Raw genomic sequence first — 22,091 nt, 5'->3', positions numbered from 1 at the left:
CCGCGTTGACGTCATTCCGCTTCCGGCGCCTGGTGCAGCTCTGCCATGGCCTCCGGGGAAGCGAGTGGACCGTCTACTAGGTCTCCGCAGGAGCCAGAGCCGCGCACCCCGCGACAAGACAAGTATTCGGTGCTTTTGCCCACCTACAACGAGCGCGAGAACCTACCGCTCATTGTGTGGCTGCTGGTGAAGAGCTTCTCCGAGAGGTAGCGCGCCCGGCCGCCCTCCTAGAGGAATGAGATGAGCTGGCTTTCCCGGCCTGGGTGTCGGCAGTTGGCTGCGAGAGGCGGCCCCCTGCCTGGCTTCTCTTCTGTCTCCCGCTGGAAGCCTTGGGGAGGAAGCCACCCTACGAGGAAGGAGGCGGATACTTCCCGGGTTCTCTCTGTGTCTCGGGTTCTTATCTCTGCCCTTGGGTTTTGTGACACACTCCTTTATTATACACTCCCTTATACCTCACCCCGCTTTTTTCTTAGAAGGGCTGGCCCCCCTTTTACTTGTTTGCTTTTATTGTTTTATTTTATATTTGGCATGCGCCCGCAGCATGTGGGATCTTAGTTCCCGGACCAGGGATCGAACCCATGTTCCCTGCGTTGGGAGCTCAGAATCTTAACCCCCGGACCGCCAGGGAAGTCCCTAGCCACCCTTTTAATTACTGCGAGGCCGAAAGCCTGACCTCACTCCTCCCTCTATCTAGGTGGTTAGGATCTGCGGCAGGAGCCAGGACTCTCAGTGAGGCCGCTCACTCCCGCCCGGGTGCTGAGGGCTTATGTAAGCATGAGGTTTGGGCTCTGTGGGTTAGGGAGCTGCTGCTGGGCTGGACATCCTTTCTGGAGAGGGCAGAAGGGCAGATTCGCTGGTGGATGTTTGATGTGATTGTTAGAAACAGAGATTTTGGAGTTGAATTTGAAAGAGTTATACAGTTTTTTTTAAACTTCAGAAAATCGTGGTATCAGTACGAAGTAACTTGTTTTACGGTTGCACCAATGGGATCATGTGTAAATCTTTGAAGATCTTTCCATATCAGCACATACAAACTTCGCAAATTATTGTGAAAATTGGGTAATATCATATGGCTGTGTTATAATTTTTCTAACCGGGTCATATCAATGAACACGGATTATTTCCAGAGTTTTTCTGTTTTTCTCTTTTGACTTTAACTTTACAAATGAGAATAGGGACTTTGTGCACAACGTATTTAACAGCATTGAGAAAAGTGCTTGACATGTAAGAAGTGCTCCTTACACATTCTTACTTTTACTAGTATACCGTGGATAAAGTCTTTGTGCTGTAATTGCTGAGTCGACAGAGATGTGCTTAGATTGATACTTAATGATAAATTGCTCTCAAAAAAGATAGTACCGGCTTAGGACTCTCCAACATTCATCAGAGAGGGCCTGTTGCCCCACCAACCAGCCAGTTTTATTAAACCTACATTGTTGGAAATGTTAATTGGTGAAAGATACTGCTGTTTTGATTATAATTCTTTGAATGAAATAACTATCCTCACATTCACGGCTTTTCAAAGTTTTTTTATCCGTAGCTTTTAACCCTTTTTTCTTTAAGTTATATTTTGATTTCTCAAGCTCTTTCCAGATGAGAGAAATTGTCATGTAGCTGATCTTATTGAAGCTTGTCTTCTGATTATACAATATTTTTTGCTCTATTCTTTAATTTTTTTACGTAGTGCAGTTTACCTTTCAGTAGTTTCTGGGTGGATTTTTTTTAATCAAAATGAAGTTTAATGACGGAAACAGCTATTTTCTTTTCAGACGGCAGTCAGGTAATCTAAAGTGTGCTCAGCTTGTTTCCTTTAACTACCTCACCCTCAGGTGGTGTGGGTGCTTTGAAGTGGAGAGGGCAGTAATTTTGCTTATGAATGACTCCATTTGTTTATGAAGTATATCTCTTTCAGAACAACAACTAGAATTAACATTTTAACTTTTTTTTAAGTGTTTATTGAATGTGTTACAATATTGCTTCTGTTTCATGTTTTGGTTTTTTTGGCCATGAGGCATGTGGGATCCTAGCTCCCTGACCAGGAATGGAACCTGCACCCCCTGCACTGGAAGGCAAAGTCCTAACCAGTGGACCACCAGGGAAGTCCAACATCTTAACTTTTTTTGGCTTTACGAGCCAAATTTAATGCACTGTTGGAAACTGAAGTCATCTTATGTACTCTTAGAAGATAGGATGTGTTTTGCTTTCTTCCAAGTTTGCTGGGGCCGACTTTTTAAAGCTTTTAACAATAGAATGTGTTTTCTGGTTGATTTCCTCGCATTTGTTTCTTCAAGCAGGACCAGAGGAAGCAGAATGTTGGGTTTCGGGGGTTTGTCTGTATCTCCTTTTCTTTCCCCTTAAGTTTCCCAATAAAGTTAACAAAAAGAATGTTTTCTTTAAAGGGAGGTGGGGAGAGATATGATGGTGATCACAGGTACATCCAAGTATTGTGCTGGCTTGTTTTTAGAATAAAAACTGTCACATGAAGTTAATGGGAACAACGAAAAGATGTTAATTTTGAAACACTGACATCTTTTGTCATTCTATGCTCTTTTGGTTTTTGGGGGGTGTTGGGTTTTTTTGTTTGTTTGTTTTGATAGTGTGGGATAATGGGTATAACTGTTTGAAATAGTGATGTAAAAGACTGTCACCATTCTCAAGTGGGTATTTTAAGGGTGAAATTAAATCAGATTTATCTATTCATGGATTAAATTAAAAAGAATAATCACCCAGAGCTATTCAGCTGACTTGATATCTTCAAATATATTTTTGAAATATTTTATGTAACTAAGACTTGATATTAAAGTTCCACAATTCCATTTCCCAAGTAGGTATAAAATTTTATATGATATCCTATCGTATATAATATATATGATCACTATAATTTTTTTAACGAAAGAGTATGTTTTCTGTGAGAATTTTAACATATCAGGACTGTATAGCATTTTCCAGCAACGTACGTAGTTGGGAGGTGACATAGTAAATATTTGACATTTATGTCATTTGATAATTAAAGTTTTCCTTGGTGCTTAACATGGCAATAAATTTCCACTTATACTGGGGAGGAATTAGTGATTTTAAAATCATTTTTTCATTTGAGACTACTGTCTCCAAGCAGTAGTTTAAATTTAAAAAAATTTAATTTTTTTTATTTTAGTGGCTTCAACTATGAAATTATAATCATAGATGATGGAAGCCCAGATGGAACAAGGGATGTTGCTGAACAGTTGGAGAAGATCTATGGGTCAGACAAAATTGTAAGTCATTTTTCTATCATATCAGTTATGTTTATATTGGGGAAAGATGATGGATGAACAGTGCTTAAATTCAGTCTGTCTAGAAACTGAAAAAGTTAAAGAGCAACTTACACACTTGGGGTTTAGATGCATTTTCATTGTGCTTGAGATTTTACATGTCTTTGATATGTTGAGTCAGTGGTAGGTTTACAGCAAGATAGTGAGCCTTTGGATGAACTCTGTTTTTATGTCTGACTCTGCAGATCAGTTTCCTTGAGGGGCAGAATTAAAGCATGAAACTGAAATGAGAAGGAATATTGGTAGAGCTAGGTTGCAGTTAGTAATGTGTCTTGTTCTTTAGCACTCCCTTTCTCTAGGTATTCTCATACTGTCAGTAGAGAATCCTGCCTACAGCTAGCTTGTAGCTGGGAAAGGTGACTGATTGTTTTCATGTGAAACATGATTTTTCAGGGAACTTGGCATTTTTATTTTTATCTGTAGAACAGTCTTGTGGAAGTATTTGGATTGACTTTCTGAGTCTTAAACTTTAGATATTCCCACTGTGCCTTAAAGCCTGTTGTTCTTCTACAGGAGTAACTTAGGCAGATGTAGAGTTCATTTTGTAATAGCTTTGTAATTTTTATTTTTGATCAGTGTTTTGGCTTTATAAACGTTGGAGCATACTTGTGAGATCACTTCAGCTAATTCTTGGGCCAAAAGTATACATTAAATCCAGGTTTAATTAGAAAACACATTCTAGGCTTGGGGTATTTTGTAATTTGTATAGACCAGAATTTCTCAATCTCAGCACTACTGACCTTGGGACCTGATAGGTCTTTGCTGTGAGGGACTGTCGTGTATGTTGTAGGATGTTAGGATCATCCCTGGACTCTACCCACGAGATGCAGCAGCAGCCCCCCTCCTCAGTGTGGCAACCAAAAATACCTCTGGATAACATCGAGTGTCCCTCCCTTTGTGGGCAGAATTGTCCCTCTTCCCAACAGAGAACGATTGATATAGGAATAAAGAAGTCTCTTGGAATAGCCAGGACCTGGAAGCAACCTAAATGTCAATCAACAGAGGAATGGATAAAGAAGATGTGGTACATATATATACAATGGAATATTACTCAGCCATAAAAAGGAACGAAGAAGTCTCTTGGAGAACCTTTATTGATATTTGCATTTCAAGAAATGGCAATTAAGCATCATAAAGAATAGGCTTGGGCTTCCCTGGGGGCGCAGTGGTTGAGAATCTGCCTGCCAATGCAGGGGACACAGGTTCGAGCCCTCCTCTGGGAAGATCCCACATGCCGCGGAGCAACTAGGCCCATGAGCCACAATTACTGAGACTGCTCGTCTGGAGCCTGTGCTCCGCAACAAGAGAGCCCGCGATAGTGAGAGGCCCACGCACCGCGATGAAGAGTGGCCCCCACTTGCTGCAACTAGAGAAAGCCCTCGCACAGAAACGAAGACCCAACATAGCCATAAATACATACATACATACATACGTAAATAAAATTAAAAAAAAAAAAGAATAGGCTCTGGGTCCAGATATTCTTGATTAGTCCCAATAATGAAATAATTTCTATGCAGTTGGAGGAGATCTTAGTTGGTGAGAAGCATTTAAAGAAATGTGTTACTCTTATATACATGGTAAATCTATCCTGTACTAGAGGTTCTTTCCATCTCACAGACGAGCAATTCACAGAACTAGCACACCTCAGTCCTCTCTGAATGTCTGCAGATGTACAAGTGTACAGAGGAGATAAAAACTGAGATTTTCATCCTTCTAGCAGTGACTTCCGATAATGCTAGGTTCATATTTTTGGCCAACAGTTCCTCAGTTTTTATTAAGTTCTGGGCCAGGGCTACTGATTCACATAATGTATAGAGTACTTTCATTATGCACTTCCATTTAATCTGGGAACATCAACCTAACAGTGTTTTGAATACTTTTGTCAAAGAACCTCAGCCTTGAGGTGTGATTGATTGATCTTAAGGAATGCCTGATGAATTGATCTCAAATTCTAAAACAACATGGTCTTCAAAGGGTTCCACTTTTCCCATCAATCCAACAAAATTTAAAATAATGAGGAAAAAATATCATTTACTATCATGATTTCCGTGTGGTACCAGGGAAATTCCCTATTCATTCATTATTTTATCACTTTTAGGTCATTTAAACTAGAATATTACGTGTGTGCGCGTGCGCACGCGCCAATAACAAGCTATGCCAGGGAGGGCACTTGCTTGCTTTTTAGGTGACATATATATATTTAGTTGGGGGAAAAATTAGGAACCACTTTACAATACCTCAGATAAAATATTCACAGATGCTTTGTTAGCCTTTCAAACTGGCTGAAATGAATATTTTAGAAAAAAAGCTAAAGAAAAAAAAATTTAACTCTTGAGGTGAGGAAACAGACTAGAGGTTAAGTGACTTTCCAAGGGTACATAGGTAATTAATAAATGGCAGGAGTGGGACCATAGAAGAATTGGAGGCACATATTCTGAACTGTTAACAGTGATCACAGGGCAGGGAGATATGAGATGTGGAGGGCTTCTATTATGTTTGATGTACATGGCTTGTTTCATCCCCCAACTTGAGATCAGATAGACTCATCTATATTTTGTCATTATTTATAGTTTAGTATTTTTAAAAATTGTTTTGATAATGAAGTGTAACACACATTCATTACTTTTTAAATGTCAAGCATAACTATAGGATTGAGAGATTTGACTACTTAAAAATATTTGGTTCATCCCCAAATACCAACATATTTTCTCTGACAAAGAGATAAGTATCCTAATCAAATGTACAGAAATAAATATTCATGAAAACAAGAACTACAGGGCTTCCCTGGTGGTGCAGTGGTTGAGAGTCCGCCTGCCGATGCAAAAAAAAAAAAGAACTACAGATGGTCAAAAGTGAAAAAAATGTGAGCCTCACTGATAAGAATTGCAAAATAGAGTACGATTAGCCTTTTCTTAGCTGCAGATTTATTTTTATTCTTTCTCCCAACCCGTTTTCGAGAGTACAGTAAAACAGATCCACTCAAATGGTGTTGATCCTAGTGGAAATTGATATCGTTTTCTGAAGTGTCACCAAGATTTTCTACGATAAAGATTTTTACAAAGTTAAGTTTTTTTGTCAAACAAATCATAGTGTCGTATGGTATTTTCTAAGCAGTTGTGGTAAGCATTCTTCAGGGTATGTGCCCTGTACCCTTACACACACTTCCTGTGAATTCACAGCTTCTTCTGATGACGGCTGAGTGAGGTGAGCTCTGTGTGCCCATACTGCCCCGGGGTCACACAGCAAATTAGCAGGGGGGTTCCGTAGTCATCTACTAAGCCATCCTGCCTCGTGTAAGAAAAAGCAATCATACTGATGTGAGGAGGGAAAAAAAGGAGAGGGGTGGAATTAGCAGTCTGAAAGTAAAGCACAGGAGATGAAACAATTTGAACTTTTTATTACATAAGAAGTAAACAAGTATATTCTTTTTTTTTTTTTTTTTTTTTTTTTTTGTGGTACGTGGGCCTCTCACTGTTGTGGCCTCTCCCGTTGCGGAGCACAGGCTCTGGACGCACAGGCTCAGCGGCCATGGCTCACGGGCCCAGCCGCTCTGTGGCACGTGGGATCCTCCCGGACTGGGGCACAAACCCGCGTCCCCCACATCGGCAGGCGGACCCTCAACCACTGTGCCACCAGGGAAGCCCAACAAGTATATTCTTGTCAAATGTAAATATTACCAGTAAAACTGAATAGGCCTCTGATGAGCATTTCTTGATCTGCATCCCAGTCCCTTCTCCAGGGGGAGAACCCCGGTCCACATTTTGGTGTATGTTACCCCAGACCTTTTTGTGCACGTGTGTGTGTGTCTACATCTATAGAACCAGGTAATGTGGTTTTACATGTGTGTTTTTGTTTTTGAACAGAAATGCAGTCTTTCTGTGTCATTCTGTTACTCTTTTGTTTTTGTTTTTTTTTTTGCGGTACGCGGGCCTCTCACTGTTGTGGCCTCTCCCGTTGCGGAGCACAGGCTCCAGACGCGCAGGCTCAGCGGCCATGGCTCATGGGCCTAGCTGCTCCGCGGCATGTGGGATCTTCCCGGACCGGGGCACGAACCCATGTCACCTGCATCGGCAGGCGGACTCTCAACCACTGCGCCACCAGGGAAGCCCTCTGTTACTCTTTAATTATACCTTGGTCGTCTTTTGTCACCAGATTACCTCATTCTTTTAACTGCTCCATGGTACCCTATCTATGTAACGTGGTTTGTATTTTATATAAACTTTTGAACGTTCTGAAAATTATAAATAACAAAATTATCCTTTGTTTGAAAAAAAGATTTTTAGCTAAAACATACGGTTATAGAAAATCTAAGATGAACTTTAAAGGATTTGCTTTTTCAGGGCAAATACCAGATGAGGTCAGTATTTTGTCAGTAACAGTCAAGCACAAAATCAAATAAAACCTGACATGTCTGGTTTGATTTTGTTCAGTGAATAGTAATTATTATAGATGATTGATTGAATGTCTAGTTCTCCTCTATATAAAAACTCATGGGGTAGGAATGTATTTTATCATCTTTGTTCCTCCCCTAGACCTATAGCAGCTTGCGTGTAGTTTTTAAAAAAAAGAGAAAATCTATCCTGTTTAAATTAAACTGCAAATACTTTGGAGATTGCAGTCTGAGGCAACCTGCTTACCCACTGGCAAGTGCCGGGGGGCGGGGGAGGGAGGAGGATAAGAAATGCTCAGTAGTTAGTCTACTTGAGCCCCCTGCCTCAGAAACTTAGCGCTAAAACCTTGGCGTTCTACTTTTCCAGAAATTTAGAGAAAAAGGGAAATAACAACTAAGTCAGTGTTTATATATGGAGCAAGAAGTGTAGAAAGACTAATTGACAAACTGTAAGGAGAAAGAATTTAATCTTAGGAATATAACCTGAAATCATGTCATTGGACCAATAGAGAATAAGATGAGGTCATCCAAGCATAGAGTCAAGATAAGTGGATGGAGTATCAACATTTAAAATCACAAAGGGAATTGAGAAAACAAGCATGGCTATCAAATATTCCAAAAAGGTATAGAATAAGTGAGTTAAATACTCAGTTTTCCTAGGAAGGAATCAATAGATATTGCTTAAAATGATAAATCAAGTAATAGACATAAAAAAATGTTTTTTTGGTGGATAGCTCTGGGGTGTGGCAGGGGGCGGAGTTTAAGATTTGGTCTGTGGGGTTTGGGTGAAAGAATGTTACTTTTCCTTGAAAGCTATTAAATTATTTGATTTGTTACTAAATGCTTTTTTTACTTTGGCAAAAAATGTTAAGCATATTCTGCTTTAAGGTCTAATAAATGCAGCTGTATTTCTGTTAAAATGAGTGAGCACTTATTAAAAAAGAGTTTTTATTAGTCAGATTTTCTATTATTTGTGTTAAAATGCCATTTCTTATTCTTACAGCTTCTAAGACCACGGGAGCAAAAGTTGGGACTAGGTAAGTAGAACCTCTCACCCCTCATGCCTGCTCCTTGCCTTGGTAAGATTATCCAGTGTGTATTTCCCCAGTTTGGAACAGGGCCAAAATACAGTCACCTCCTGTGATGGTTTTTAATGATCTTAATGATATTCAGATGGTTTAACTTGAATTGCCTGTATGAGGCAAAGCCCACTTAGGAAAACAGAAACCACTGTAATTCTTTCAATATAGGGAATTTAACACAGAGAATCTGGTTACACAGGTGAAGGAATTGCTGAGAAGCCAAATGGAACAGTGGGGCTACTCAGAGATTAGTAGCAGCTGGAGCTCACTACTGCTCCTGGGCTGGAGCAACAATGGAGGAGATGGTGTTTTTAGAGCGGGGAACCCGGGCTGCCCAGAGGAGCTAGAATGGTGGAGTCAGGGATGCTTGGCAGAAGTGGGAGCCATGGATGGAATCTGGTCCATGCTGGGAGGCAGAGTAAAGGGGAGGACACTTGGACTTTTCCCCTTCTCCTTGAGATCTTCCTTATTCCTGTGCCTCCCAAAGCTGCTTGGAAACCAGTTGACAAGAAAACAAATATAGTACCCTGCAAAGAACAGAGAAGGGATCTAAGGGCAAACATTTAGACCAGCACACTGCCTTAGCTGTAAGTCTTTTGAACAGTTCTTGAAGTTACAAGTTTTTAAAAGGTGTTTATTTTTTTAAAAGGAAGCTTTTCCAGCTTTAAAATGTAAGGGGTTATAGAAAAGCTCAGATGAGGTCAGTCATTCTAAGATGAAAATCTTGAATGCCTTTATTTCTATTGTTGGTCACAGCTGCTTTATGTTGAAAAGTGGTATAATTTTACTGAAAAATTGGGGGAGCATGGAGGAAGCACAGTTCTTGAAAATTGAGTATCTGCTGTCCTAAAGACCCTCAGTTTCATGGCATGATCAAATGTTCTGAATATCTGAATCCAGAAGGTTCTTTGGGATTGAAATAATTTTGAAACTGCCATGAAAGCCACCAAGAATTACTAACCCGTCAGTGGAAATCCAAAAAGCTGTGGGTAGTCATGTTTTTTAAAAATTAATTAATTAATTAATCTGGTTGGCTCTTGGTTGCAGCAGGTGGGCTCCTTAGTTGTGGCTCACCAGCTCCTTAGTTGCGGTTTGCAGGCTCCTTCGTTGTGGCATGCGTGTGGTATCTAGTTCCCTGACCAGGAATCGTACCTCGGCCCCATGTGTTGGGAGCGTGGAGTCTTAACCACTGTGCCACCAGGGAAGTCCCTGGATAATCACTTCTTAACAAAAGAAGTCAGAAGAGTTCTGCCTTTCTAATAAGATACTGTAGTGATTTGGGGCTAGAGAATGCAGGAATTCCCACATCCTGTTCCTGACCAGTCACCCTTACCTGCCAAGTCCCCGAGGAATATTTAAGCATGAGGGTGGCTAAGTAATTGCTAGTTGCACCTTTGGCCCCAGATACAGGGCTCTAGTGTACCAGGCTTCCAGTGTAGAATACACTCACTGCGTAGCTTTTGTGGGACAGGGGTGATGGGCTGAGCAGAAGCAGAGAGACTGGTTAGGTAGGGATCCACGCATCAGAAGATGGTGCCGGGGACTAAAGTGAAATTGGAGACGAAAGAATGAAATTGAGAGTTTTGTTTTTTTTAAGGGCTTCAAATGCTTGGCCCTTTTATTTATTTATTTATTTATTTTTGGTTGTGTTGGGTCTTCATTTCTGTGCGAGGGCTTTCTCTAGTTGTGGCAAGCGGGGGCCACTCTTCATCGCGGTGCGCGAGCCTTTCACTATCGCGGCCTCTCTTGTTGCGGAGCACAGGCTCCAGACACACAGTCTCAGTAGTTGTGGCTCACGGGCTTAGTTGCTCCGCGGCATGTGGGATCTTCCCAGACCAGGGCTCGAACCTGTGTCCCCTGCATTAGCAGGCAGATTCTCAACCACTGCGCCACCAGGGAAGCCTGAGAGATGTTTTTGATGGAGAATAACAAATAGGATGTTAGAGGACTAATGTATGCTTTTCAGAGGTGCTTAGCAATTTCTTCCCTGTTCAGATATATACCTGAGCATTTCTGGTGATTTCCTTTAATGGATATAAATATTTTCATTTTTAGGAACTGCATATATTCATGGGGTGAAACATGCCACAGGAAACTACGTAGTCATCATGGATGCTGATCTCTCACACCATGTGAGTGGTATATTTCTTTAGAGGCTATTTATGATAGTCTTAGCCTGTTTTACTGACCTACTCTTTATTCTTTCTAAATTTCAGCCAAAATTTATTCCTGAATTCATTAGGTAGGTATTTCTAATATTTGAAAGAATTATTCAAATCATTTACCTTATATTGATTTTGTACTTATTTTCATTTTTCATTCATTAAAAATACTCATGCTATTTTAAGTTTGCTATCAAAAATGAACCCAAGGTATAGCTTTGAGACATGTAAATATTTAGTTATGTGACTAAATGATATCTTTTAGGAGCCCTGAGAGGAGTAATCAACAGATAATTCCTTTGTTACCTAATTCTTACAGACTACAGAAAAATATGAAAAGCAGCTTCCCTGTTAAATGGAATTAAGCCCTGCATCGTAAGAGTAGAACACTGTGAATACCTGGGGTTTATTCCAGGAATGCCAAAATCAGGAATCGGTCAAAAAAATTCATTTATCACATTAACAAAGAAAGCAGCATGACTGGGGACTTCCCTGGTGGTCCAGTGGCTAAGACCTCACACTCCCAATACAGGGGGCCCAGGTTGGATCCCTGGTCAGGGAACTAGATCCCACATGCATGCTGCAACTTAGCGTTTGCATGCCACAACTAAGGAGCCTGCTGGCCGCAACTAAGGAGCCTGTGTGCTGCAACTAGGACCTGGCACAGCCAAATAAATAAATAAATATTTTTTAAAAAGAAAAGAAAAGAAGCGTGATTAAGTCTATAGATGGTAAAGCGTATTTGGTAAAATTCACTAGCCATTGCTAATTAAAATTTTAATGTAGAAATAGAAGGAAACCATACTGAAGGAAAACATACTGAAGACAACCTGGTCCTAACACAAAGGTCTTACTTTTTGTTTTTGGTTTTGGTTTTTTTTGGCCACACTGCGTGGCTTGCAGGATCTTAGTTTCCCGACCAGGGTTTTAGTCCAGGCCCTCAGCAGAGTCCTAAGCACTGGACCACCAAGGAATTTCCCCACAAAGGTCTTATTAAATGGTAAAATGTTGAGTCATTTCCAATAAACTCATCAATGATTATAGGCGTACCACCTATCATTAAACATGGAGATTTTAAGTAATGTTGTAACATAAGAGTTTAGCATATATTGGTAAAGGATACAAAATTACATTTATTTGCAGGTAATGTAACTATATTTTTAGAAAACCCAAGAGACCATGACACCTCTCAGAATAAGAATTTGGAAGCTGTTCTGAATGTAAGCTAAATACACAAAAACAGAATCAGATCAGGTCACTCACCTATTTAGAACACTTCCAGGAGTTCCTGTGAACACATGGGGAAAAATCCACACTCCTTTACTTGCCCCTCAAACCACTCGTGATGTGGCCCCTGCCTTGCATTCTGAACTCATCTTATGCCCCTCCCCCTTGCCTGAAGTGCTCTTTCACTGCTCCTTAATGGCCAACTACTCCTTGTTTGATCTCTGCATAAAAGTCACCTCAGAAATACCTTCTCTGCTTAGATCACCAATACACAAAAGCTCCTTTGACCTGATAAGGCAGTAGAACCAGTGGAGTAGAAAATGGGTGAAAGATACAAGCAGGCCATGTGTAGAAGAAGTCCAGATGGCTAATAAACCTAAGAGAAGATATTCACCCTGGGATGTAGTCAGGGAAATGCAATTAAAATAACCGTGTGTTACTATTAGTTTTTCAAAATTAAAGACATATAGAACAATACATCCAGCACCAATAAGATGATAGAAGATGAACATGGATATTGCTGGAGGAAGTATGAGTTACTACAGCCTTTTTGGAAAGTAATTTCTGGTGATATCTGTTAGAATTAAAAATACTCATAAGCTTTGCTTTAGCAATTCTGTTGAAAGCTCAACAGCTTTTTCTAATTGCCAGCTAATTTATTTTTTTCTGCAGGAAGCAAAAGGAGGGTAATTTTGACATTGTCTCTGGAACTCGCTACAAAGGAAATGGAGGTGTATATGGCTGGGATTTGAAAAGGAAAATAATCAGGTATATATGTATGTGCTCATGATTTCTCTATTTTTTTTTTAGTGTAACTACTAGAAATACGTTTTTAACAGGTATTTGGATTAAATTACCATGCTGCCTTGGAGTTTGTGGGATCAGATTGTAACTTCCAGAAAGTATTCCCAGATAGCTTCTTACCCACAGTTTTTCCTGTGTTGGAGTATTGTATTTTGGATGGTTTTCACTTGGGAAAAATTTGCATAAACCTTTGAACCTTTCGTAGAAATGGTCTAATTCAGCACAGTTTGTTCTGCTGGACCTTCAGCTTTGATTTAAGTGAACTATTCATCTATATTTTTGGACTAAATATGTAATTTTTTCCATATATATTTTTCAATAATTTAAGACACTTCATGATTTCAGCTTTTACTAAGCAGCATAAAGTAGTGAGGCTTTGGAGGCAGACCTGGGTTAAAGTCCTGATTGTGTCTTTTAATTACTTGTGTCCCCTTGCATATTTTACCTTTTCTAGGCTTACTTTCCTCATGATAAGATGGAAATAAAACAAACTGTTTCAGTTTTCTATTACAGTGTAACAAACCATCCCAAAACTGAGTGACTTACAGCAACAATTTATTGTTTCTCACAATTCTGTGGTTTGGCTACTGGTTCCTCTGCTGACTTCACCTGGGCTCACTCATGCAGTTTCCTTCAGCTGGAGGCTCCAAGATGGCCTTATTCATATGTTTGGCAGTTGGTACTGGTTGTTGGCTGGGCCATCTCAGTTCTCCTGCATGTGGCCGCTTACCTGGGAAGCTAGATCAGCTTCTTTACATGGCATCCTAAGGGCAGCACCCAAAAGTACCAAGGCTGCAGCTGCAAGGACTCTTGAGTCCTAAGCTCTGGGGCTAACACCAAATTAATTTTTGGTCAAAGCAAGCCCATAATCAAGGGGTGGGAAATAGAATCCACCTCTTGATGGGAAGACCCACAAAGAATATTTGACCATATTTAATCTATGGCACCTAGGTTGTTGGGAAGATGTGTTTCTATCTCTAAAGGATCTATATAGCTTATTGCTTTTTGTGTAACAACATTATATAAATTCTTACTGATAGTATTTTTTATCACCCACTTCATTCCTATTGAAGGTTCTGTTAGGTTAATGTCACTTTTGCCTCTTAACTGTTAAACCTTGGGCAAGTATTTCAAACATGTAAGAGCCTCAGTCTTCAGTGAAATGAAGGGGTCGGATGACTCAGTGGTTTTCAATCCTCCTGAGCACTGAAGTCATGTAGGGGGAAAATTATACACAACTGCTCCCTGTTTGTCCTCCCTTTCTTGTGCACACACATACTGCAGACCATTTGAGTGGATCTCCAGAGGTGGTGCAAGAGCATCAGTATTTTTCACAGGCTCCCAGATGATTCTGTTGTGCAGCCAAGGTTGAGAGCAACAAATCAGTGATCTCTCAGGCCTCTCTGAATTGTTCATTAAAGCTACTATTTAAAATCAGGGAGTCCCAGTCAGAGACAATTTACAACGTTTAGTCGGATCATTTAGTTGTATTGAGTTGTATCTGTCATTAGTTGTTAATGTCTGCACTGACTGTATAGTATAAACTCCTGAGAAAGAGTCTGTATCACTTGCTCAAGGTCTCATTTGTATGGTCCAGAACCAGAATTGAACCCAAGTCTGTCTGACGCTTGCTGCATTTTAATTAAAAGACCCCAATTTTAAAATGCATTACCTTAAATAGATGTACAAATATATACATACAGACACGCACACATACACATAAATACATATACACTCACATTCCTTTGATTACACCCATTTTGGTGGGTAAACCATGTCCTGGAATTTTTTTGTAGCTATTTGAAGGAAAATGTTTCTGTTAGCCATTATGCCAGCTATATCCCTAACCATGTTATTTATATGAAATAGACACTCCTGGGACTTCCCTGGCAGTCTAGTGGTCAAGACTCCGCACTTCCAATGCAGGGGTCTTGGGTTTAATCCCTGGTCTGGGAATTAAGATCCCACGTGCTGTGGGGCACGAGGGGGTCGGGGGAGGAAGGGAGGGAGGGGAAGGAGAAGAAGGAAGGAAGTGGGGAAGGAGAAGGAAGGAAGGAAGAAAGAAACACTCCTAAGGATTCCCTTGATGGTTACCCTGGCTTTGCAGAGAAACTGTTTTCTCCAGGCTGCTTCCCCTGCTGCCCTCCACACCCCCGCCAAAAAAAAAAAAAACACCTTTTTTCTGAATCTGAACACTCTAAAATAATCTGAGCCCACTAAAATATAGCTGCAGTACCAAAGTCATTTTTTCCAAGTGTACTTCACATCTTTTTGAAATGTTAATAATAGCTATTAGTCAGTAATAGATTATAGTTGATTGATACCTAGTTGTGTTTGAAGCACAGATCCTAAAGTCATTGTTATGGACTGAATGTTTCTGCTAGAATTCATGTGTTAAAGTACCTTATGCAGGGAATGTTGGTATTTGGAAGTGGGGTTTTGAGGAGGTAATTAGGTTTAGATGAGGTCCTGAGTGTGGGGCACTTTTGGTGGGATTAGTGCCCTTTCAAGAAGAAACCAAGAAAGCTTGGCCTTTCTCCTCCTACCCCCACCCTCAGCCCCTCTGCCCCCCTCCACTTGAGCACACAGCAAGAAGGTACCATGTGTAGGCTAGGAACAGGATCCTCACCAGGAACCAAGTCTACAGCACCTTGATCTTGCACTTTTCAGCCTCCAGAACTGTGAGAATTGAATATCTGTTGTTTAAGCCACCCAGTCTACGGTATTTTGTTATAGAAGCAGACTAAGAAAGTCTCAGAATGGAACTTTTGGTCAATTTCCAGAGATTGCCAAAAACCAAAACCTTCTCCCACCTGCACACCTTTTTAAAAAAATTTTTTAAAAAGCCATTTTAATGCAAACTGACCTATTACCCAGTTGGAAACTGCCATCACTTGGTGATCTGAATCTGAAAAAGAAACTCCAGATCCCTGATAGATCACTTTTGCTGTCTTGACAGATGTTTGTAATTCTAAATCATGACTGTTGGCAAATATGCGAGTTGAGTTAAAAAATCTATTACCATTCTCACCTAGAGTTTGGAAGAATGAGTGTTTTATGGTCGCCTCTACATGTCACATTCCAAGAATAAAAATCTCTATTTTCTGAAAAATGAGAACTACCAGATCTCCTTTCACTGATTTCTGTTTGTTCCATAGAATTAACATTTTTGTGAAATAGTGTTGCATTTATGAAGTCAGTGTAGCATTTTTAGCACTCTACACTTGGGTGTATTTCTTTTGTTTAGAAATTGTACTTTATAAAGAAAATCTTTTATTTGGCAGCCGTGGGGCCAATTTTATAACTCAGATCTTGCTGAGACCAGGAGCGTCTGATTTAACAGGAAGTTTCAGGTACAGTGAAAACCTGTGATTGTGTGTATTCTACTATTTACAATTTCTTGCCTAAATTTCTTGCTTTATAATGACTTAAAGAAATACTTTTCGTTTCTATCCCATTTTTGTTCTGGAACGCTAAAAAAGACAGACTGAAGTTGGTTAGAAGCTGCTAATGAAGCGTAAGCATCTTAAGGGAAAATATTGTACTTTTTAAAGAGTATGGATGACAGGTTCGTGTGCTTGTTAACAGTAGTATCGCTGCTCAGCCCTTGAGGGGCTTGAGGTGACCATGGACTGCTCATTCAGGATATTACTGAGATGGGCTTCAAAAACAGTGCCTCTTCCAGTAATTTTCTGCAGCTTATAGCATTGTCCACAGAAAAGTTTAAAATCTTTAATATTTATATAGAGCTTTTTCAGTTTCCTTATTCTCCATGTTTTTTATTAAAAAAAAATTCTTGTTTAAATGGAGCGAAGCCTCCTGCTAGGTCCTTGGGGTTTTTTTATTTTTGTTTGTTTCTGGGGGTGTGTGTATTATCTCTGAAACTATAAAATTTCTGTTCATCTGCTTTAAGGCTGAGACCCATGCATTGGTTAATACTTTCTATTACTTGGCATTTGCTTCTATCCATTAAATAATGTTGATTCTTCCATACTTCATTAGAACACACAAACACACAAATTTAGGAGCTGGTTGTTGAAGGTTAACTAGTACCACTAGTGCAGCTGCAAGTCTGTTGGATAGCAGTTCAGAGATAGTAAGACAGTCAAAAGTGAAGAGAGGAGCCATCGCAAATTAGAGGTCAGATAATGAAAATGAAACCTCTCTAGAATTAAAATGTAAATTATTTTGAAAGCACAATTTGGTGTATAAAAGATAGATAGGGACCCCATAAATACATCTCTTCAGTTCTACACTTCGAGGCAAATGAATAATGTGTTATAAAGATCTCTGATTTCCAGAGGGAAAAAAAAGATTGTAATTAAAAAAAAAAAAAAGATATTGTGGTGGAGGAGGCAGGGGTGGCAATGAAGAGAAATAAATCTTACAAAGTGACTCTTACGGGAATAAAGTGACTCTTACAGGGAAAGAATTCGTAGCCTAATCCTAGTTTTAAAGGTACTGCTGAAACGTTATTCCATTATCCCACCATCATAGTTCTTCCCATAATCCCAGACCTCCCTCCCCTACTTAACATCATTTGACATATATCTTTAGTTTCTACTGCTAAAATCCCAAAACATGAAAAGGTGCCTGAAACACAGTAGGTTCCTCAATAAACATTTGTTATTGAATGAATATTACTACCATCAGAATCTCCTTTCTTCACATTTATTCCAGACTTACTCTTTTGAGTTCTGATGGAGACTGTGTGGGTAAAGGAGTGCCTACCACTAATCCCCCTCAGGTTCCTCTAAGGACTGTGCTTTAGCCTGATAGCCACCTAAAAGCTTGAAAAACCAAAAGGTGGGGTAACCTGAAAGGAAGCCTGAGAAAATATGTGAGTTCCAGGTATAAAGCCCTCTGGCATTATAGATCCAGGTGGCTTTAACTACCAAGAGAACGAAGTTACTGCCTCACCTAGCTTTCTCAGAAACAAAAACAGCAAGAAGAAAGAGGTAGAAATTGCTGCCTTTCTACTCACTGAGGCTCAGGGTTTTTTTTGTTTTTTAACCTCAGTGACTCTGAAAATAGGGAGCTCCTGAAGAACGTGACTGAGTTCACCCATAGGACTTCCCAGCTCCTGTCTTTCTTTGTAAATCTGATGAGCTCTGCCTTTGGCCTGCAGTCCATCTAAAGTTAGGGTGTGCATTCGCCCAGTTTAAGTGTCTAACTGTGACCTCAGTTGTTGATATCTGATTCCCACCAGGATTGCCTCATCCTGTGATCCCTACTTCCTGTCTTAACCTAGCTTAACCAAGCTCATCCTAGAGGGACTTAGTTTATCTCAGGAATTTATTTAGATCTCAGGAAATAGGAACTTCATAGACATTTATGAGGAAATGTCTGTTAACTACTTATTTCTTGTTACCTAGTTTATATTGTTGCTTCATCATCTGTCAACTCTGTTGTTCCAGTATTTGAAACCGTTTCTCCCCTTTCAGCTTTACAAATAAATTAAGAAAATAAAAACTACAAACGATGGGGGGGTTCTGCTCCACATGATTCACTTTATCACCATATTTTTATAATTTCTGATAGTGTGATAGGAAGATAATTCTCTAAAAGATACTAAGAATTCATTTTCAAAATCGTCCCAAATTATTTACCAAATATTTTTATGGCCTTTCCAGTTCAGGACAAATGTATCATAATCATCAACTGTGAGAACTTTTCTATATACAAATGGCTGGTGAAAGTTTAAGGTTTTATAAATACCAGTGAACTTTTTGTAAGGTCAGGATACATGTAGGCATGTATATGTATCCAGGTGTTCATATACATTTTAATTTCTTACAGGTTATACCGAAAAGAAGTTTTACAGAAATTAATAGAAAAATGTGTTTCTAAAGGCTACGTCTTCCAGATGGAGATGATTGTTCGGGCGAGACAGCTGAATTATACTGTTGGCGAGGTATGGTAAATAGTGTTATACTCCTCATAAAGAAACAATAGGGTTATACTCTTTATCATAAAAAGGTTAATTTTCATAAACTACTAAAAAAATGTGGAAGGCTTCCAGGTGTCCATGCAAAAGGGTGAAAATTCACATTTCTTTAAAATTAATATATTTGACTTACCAAGATTTAAAGCATAACAGAAGGCAGCATTCCCTTTTAAATAAATAAAAGTTACCGGTATCTTCTTTCTCCTTTCCCTTTCTTCTGACCACTCAGCATTATGGGATGAGTCTGCTGCTTTTCCCCTTGTCTCAGCCATCAGCCACCCTACTTAAAAATGAGTGGTGAATCCCTTTTGCCCGTTGCCTATGAGTAAATGAAAAGGGCAAGAATTGGGGGAGCAGAGGGGATTTGTAATATTTCCAGCCGGCTAGTAAGTTCTTAGGGAACACTCTCCTTGTTTAACAATAATATTCTTATTCAGAGCAAGAAAATAGCTAACTAGAATGTTACTACTGTTGTGGAAGTTATAAGATTGTTAACTTAGTGCTAAAACAGTGACAGCTAAATTTGATGGACTACTGAAAAAAATTAGGTGAAAGGCCATTTTACTTCGGGCATATAATTTTTCTTGGAAGCTTGAGTAAACCAACTTAATATTCAGGATCAATGCTTTTCAAAACACTTGTAGCTTTGGCTGGATGACCTATTTTTAGATAGTAAAATGCAATGTTTAATTTTGAAGACTTGGAGGTGCACACAGTTGCTGTAAGAATCCCATAATTCGGATTTACCTTGAAGGACTTGCTATCAGCGGACTAATCTTGTTTCTGTTGTATGAGTAATTGTTGTATGCCTGCTATGCTTCCTTTCTAATATTTTTGAAGACTCACTTAACATATTTTTTTTTAACTAGGTTCCAATATCATTTGTGGATCGTGTTTATGGTGAATCCAAGTTGGGAGGAAATGAAATAGTCTCTTTCTTGAAAGGACTATTGACCCTCTTTGCTACTACATAAAAGAAAGTTATTCATTTGTACTTAATCATGTTCAATTTAAACATAAAAGAAGCCTGGTTGCTGATTTTTATAAAATGTACTCTTAGAACATAAATCATAAGGTAAGGTAAATTTCATGCAAATCTTTTTTCCTGAGAAACTCCATTTTATATGTCAAATTAGAAAAATGAGCAGCGTTCTCAATTTTCGTTTACATTTTGCTGTACTAAGACCTATAAATAAATGTATATGAAATTTTTGCATAAAAATGCTTTCATTAGCGTATGCAAATGCAGGATTTCTTACATGGGGAAGATTTTGAAATATTCTTTATAAAAACTGTATTCAGGGGCTTCCCTGGTGGCGCAGTGGTTGAGAGTCCGCCTGCCGATGCGGGGGATGCAGGTTCGTGCCCCGGTCCGGGAAGATCCCACACGCCGCGGAGCGGCTGGGCCCGTGAGCCATGGCCGCTGAGCCTGCGCGTCCGGAGCCTGTGCTCCGCAACGGGAGAGGCCGCAACAGTGAGAGGCCCGCGTACCGCAAAAAAAACCAACCAAACAAACAAAAACTGTATTCATAGCTCTGGATTCATACCTAATACATGTCAGAAGTAAGAGGAGTGCTAATTATATTCATGAAATACACATATGATACATGGCTGTTTCTATATGAACTAAAAAAGAAATACACACCTCTGGCCTCCCCCACCTTTTTGGGTTTTTTTTTGGCTGTGATGTGCAGCTTGTGGGATCCTAGTTCCCCAACTAGGGTTGAACCGGGGCCCCCGGCAGTAAAAGCGCCGAGTCCTAACCACCGGACCACCAGGGAATTCCCAGCTGTAGTAATTTTTAAACAACTATGTTTTTTTCCTCAAAATATTTTTCATGTTATTTCAGGACCCTTAACCAAGCATACATCTTTAGTAGCGTGACTAAATCCCCTGTAGCTCTTCTGCTGAGAGAACTGTTCTGCCAGGTGGATGTTCAGTAAAGCCCTCAGGAATATTCTATTCACCCACCTGAAGTGGGTATTGCAAAAAAGTATAGCATAGCTTTTAGATCACGCAGTGTCTTTTAAAATTTTGAGTAAGGCATACTTTGAGCAAATAAGCTTAAGATCAAATTGACTTTCCTTAGCAAGTAAAAGGAAGGGGCGTCTCTAAGTCATTTAATAAGCAGATTCAGTGAACAGTATTCCTACTACTGCATTTTCCTGGCTTAATTTGGCTGCTGAAGAAACTTCAAGTCTGATTTTTCCATTTGCATTTCTAACAGATCCTACCAGAAATGAATACCAGAGTATAAAACCTTTGGTGTCGTTTTGAACATTACCAATTCTCATAGTTGAATCCATAGGACACATTCCAATAAGGGCCTCTACTGTTCTGTTTCCCTTTTATGCAGAGCTGAACAGCTGGCCCACCATGGACCCCTCTTCCTTGGGGAAGTGACTTCTCTCATCACTACTAACAACTAGAAAATTTATTACCACTGATGTAAAATAATTTTTTTTGAGTGTTTAGATTCTTTCTCGTCTGAGCCCAAAGTTAAATTTTCATTGTCAACTCTGTGGAGCAGAGATTAAATAACCACCTCAGAGAGCCCACTATAAAATACTGTCTTCTCAGACCTCACTAGGGTAGGTACCTTTTGCCTTTGTTTAGTCTTTTGGTTCTTATTCCCACAATCATTACAACACTATCATTATTTACAGTAAATTATTTGAGCAGTGAAAACTTTCACCATTTGGAAGTTATTTAGAAAAGAATCTGGACTATTTAGATAGATTTTTGTAGTAAATCTGGTGACTTAAACACTGTAAAATCTTTTTAAACATTTACATGTGAATCCAGCATCCCTTTTTACTTTGTAAATGGGGCCAAGGATGAAATCCAGATGTTCTCCCTTTGTATTGGTATTATCTCTGTATGAAATCTAAGTATATCTAAGGAAAACTAAATTTAAAATTATTTTGCTTATTTCATATTAGTTCTTGCCTGTCTTCTGCAACATGGAATTAGCTTCTTCATCTTTGTTTCTCTAAATTGAATGTTTTGGGTCCCCTCCTCCTTCTTACAACTTTTTTCAGCTGTTTTCCCTTGAAATACTGATTTGGCTTTTAAAGATATAGTTTATCACAATTTCAGAAATTAACGGAATACTGTGTTGGATGAAACAGCTTGTTAAACCTGCTAACTGAAGCCTTAGACATTGAG

The 22,091-nt window shown here is 39.5% G+C and overlaps 1 protein-coding gene across 1 annotated transcript; it reads left to right on the top strand.

Moving 5' to 3' along the window:
• On the top strand, positions 1-20,145 carry DPM1 (dolichyl-phosphate mannosyltransferase subunit 1, catalytic). Its single transcript, XM_067708461.1, has 9 exons — positions 1-206; positions 3,155-3,254; positions 8,705-8,738; positions 10,839-10,915; positions 11,000-11,025; positions 12,845-12,940; positions 16,261-16,329; positions 18,776-18,890; positions 19,793-20,145. Exons 1-9 carry the CDS (start codon positions 46-48, stop codon positions 19,895-19,897), a joined length of 783 nt encoding a protein of 260 aa, XP_067564562.1. The 5' UTR covers positions 1-45; the 3' UTR covers positions 19,898-20,145.
• The last annotated feature ends 1,946 nt before the right edge of the window (positions 20,146-22,091 follow it).

The sequence above is a fragment of the Pseudorca crassidens genome, chromosome 15, assembly GCF_039906515.1.
Source record: "Pseudorca crassidens isolate mPseCra1 chromosome 15, mPseCra1.hap1, whole genome shotgun sequence".
Taxonomy (NCBI): domain Eukaryota; kingdom Metazoa; phylum Chordata; class Mammalia; order Artiodactyla; family Delphinidae; genus Pseudorca; species Pseudorca crassidens.
Note: the sequence above shows the minus strand (reverse complement) of the source record. Positions and strands in the feature narration are given on the sequence as shown.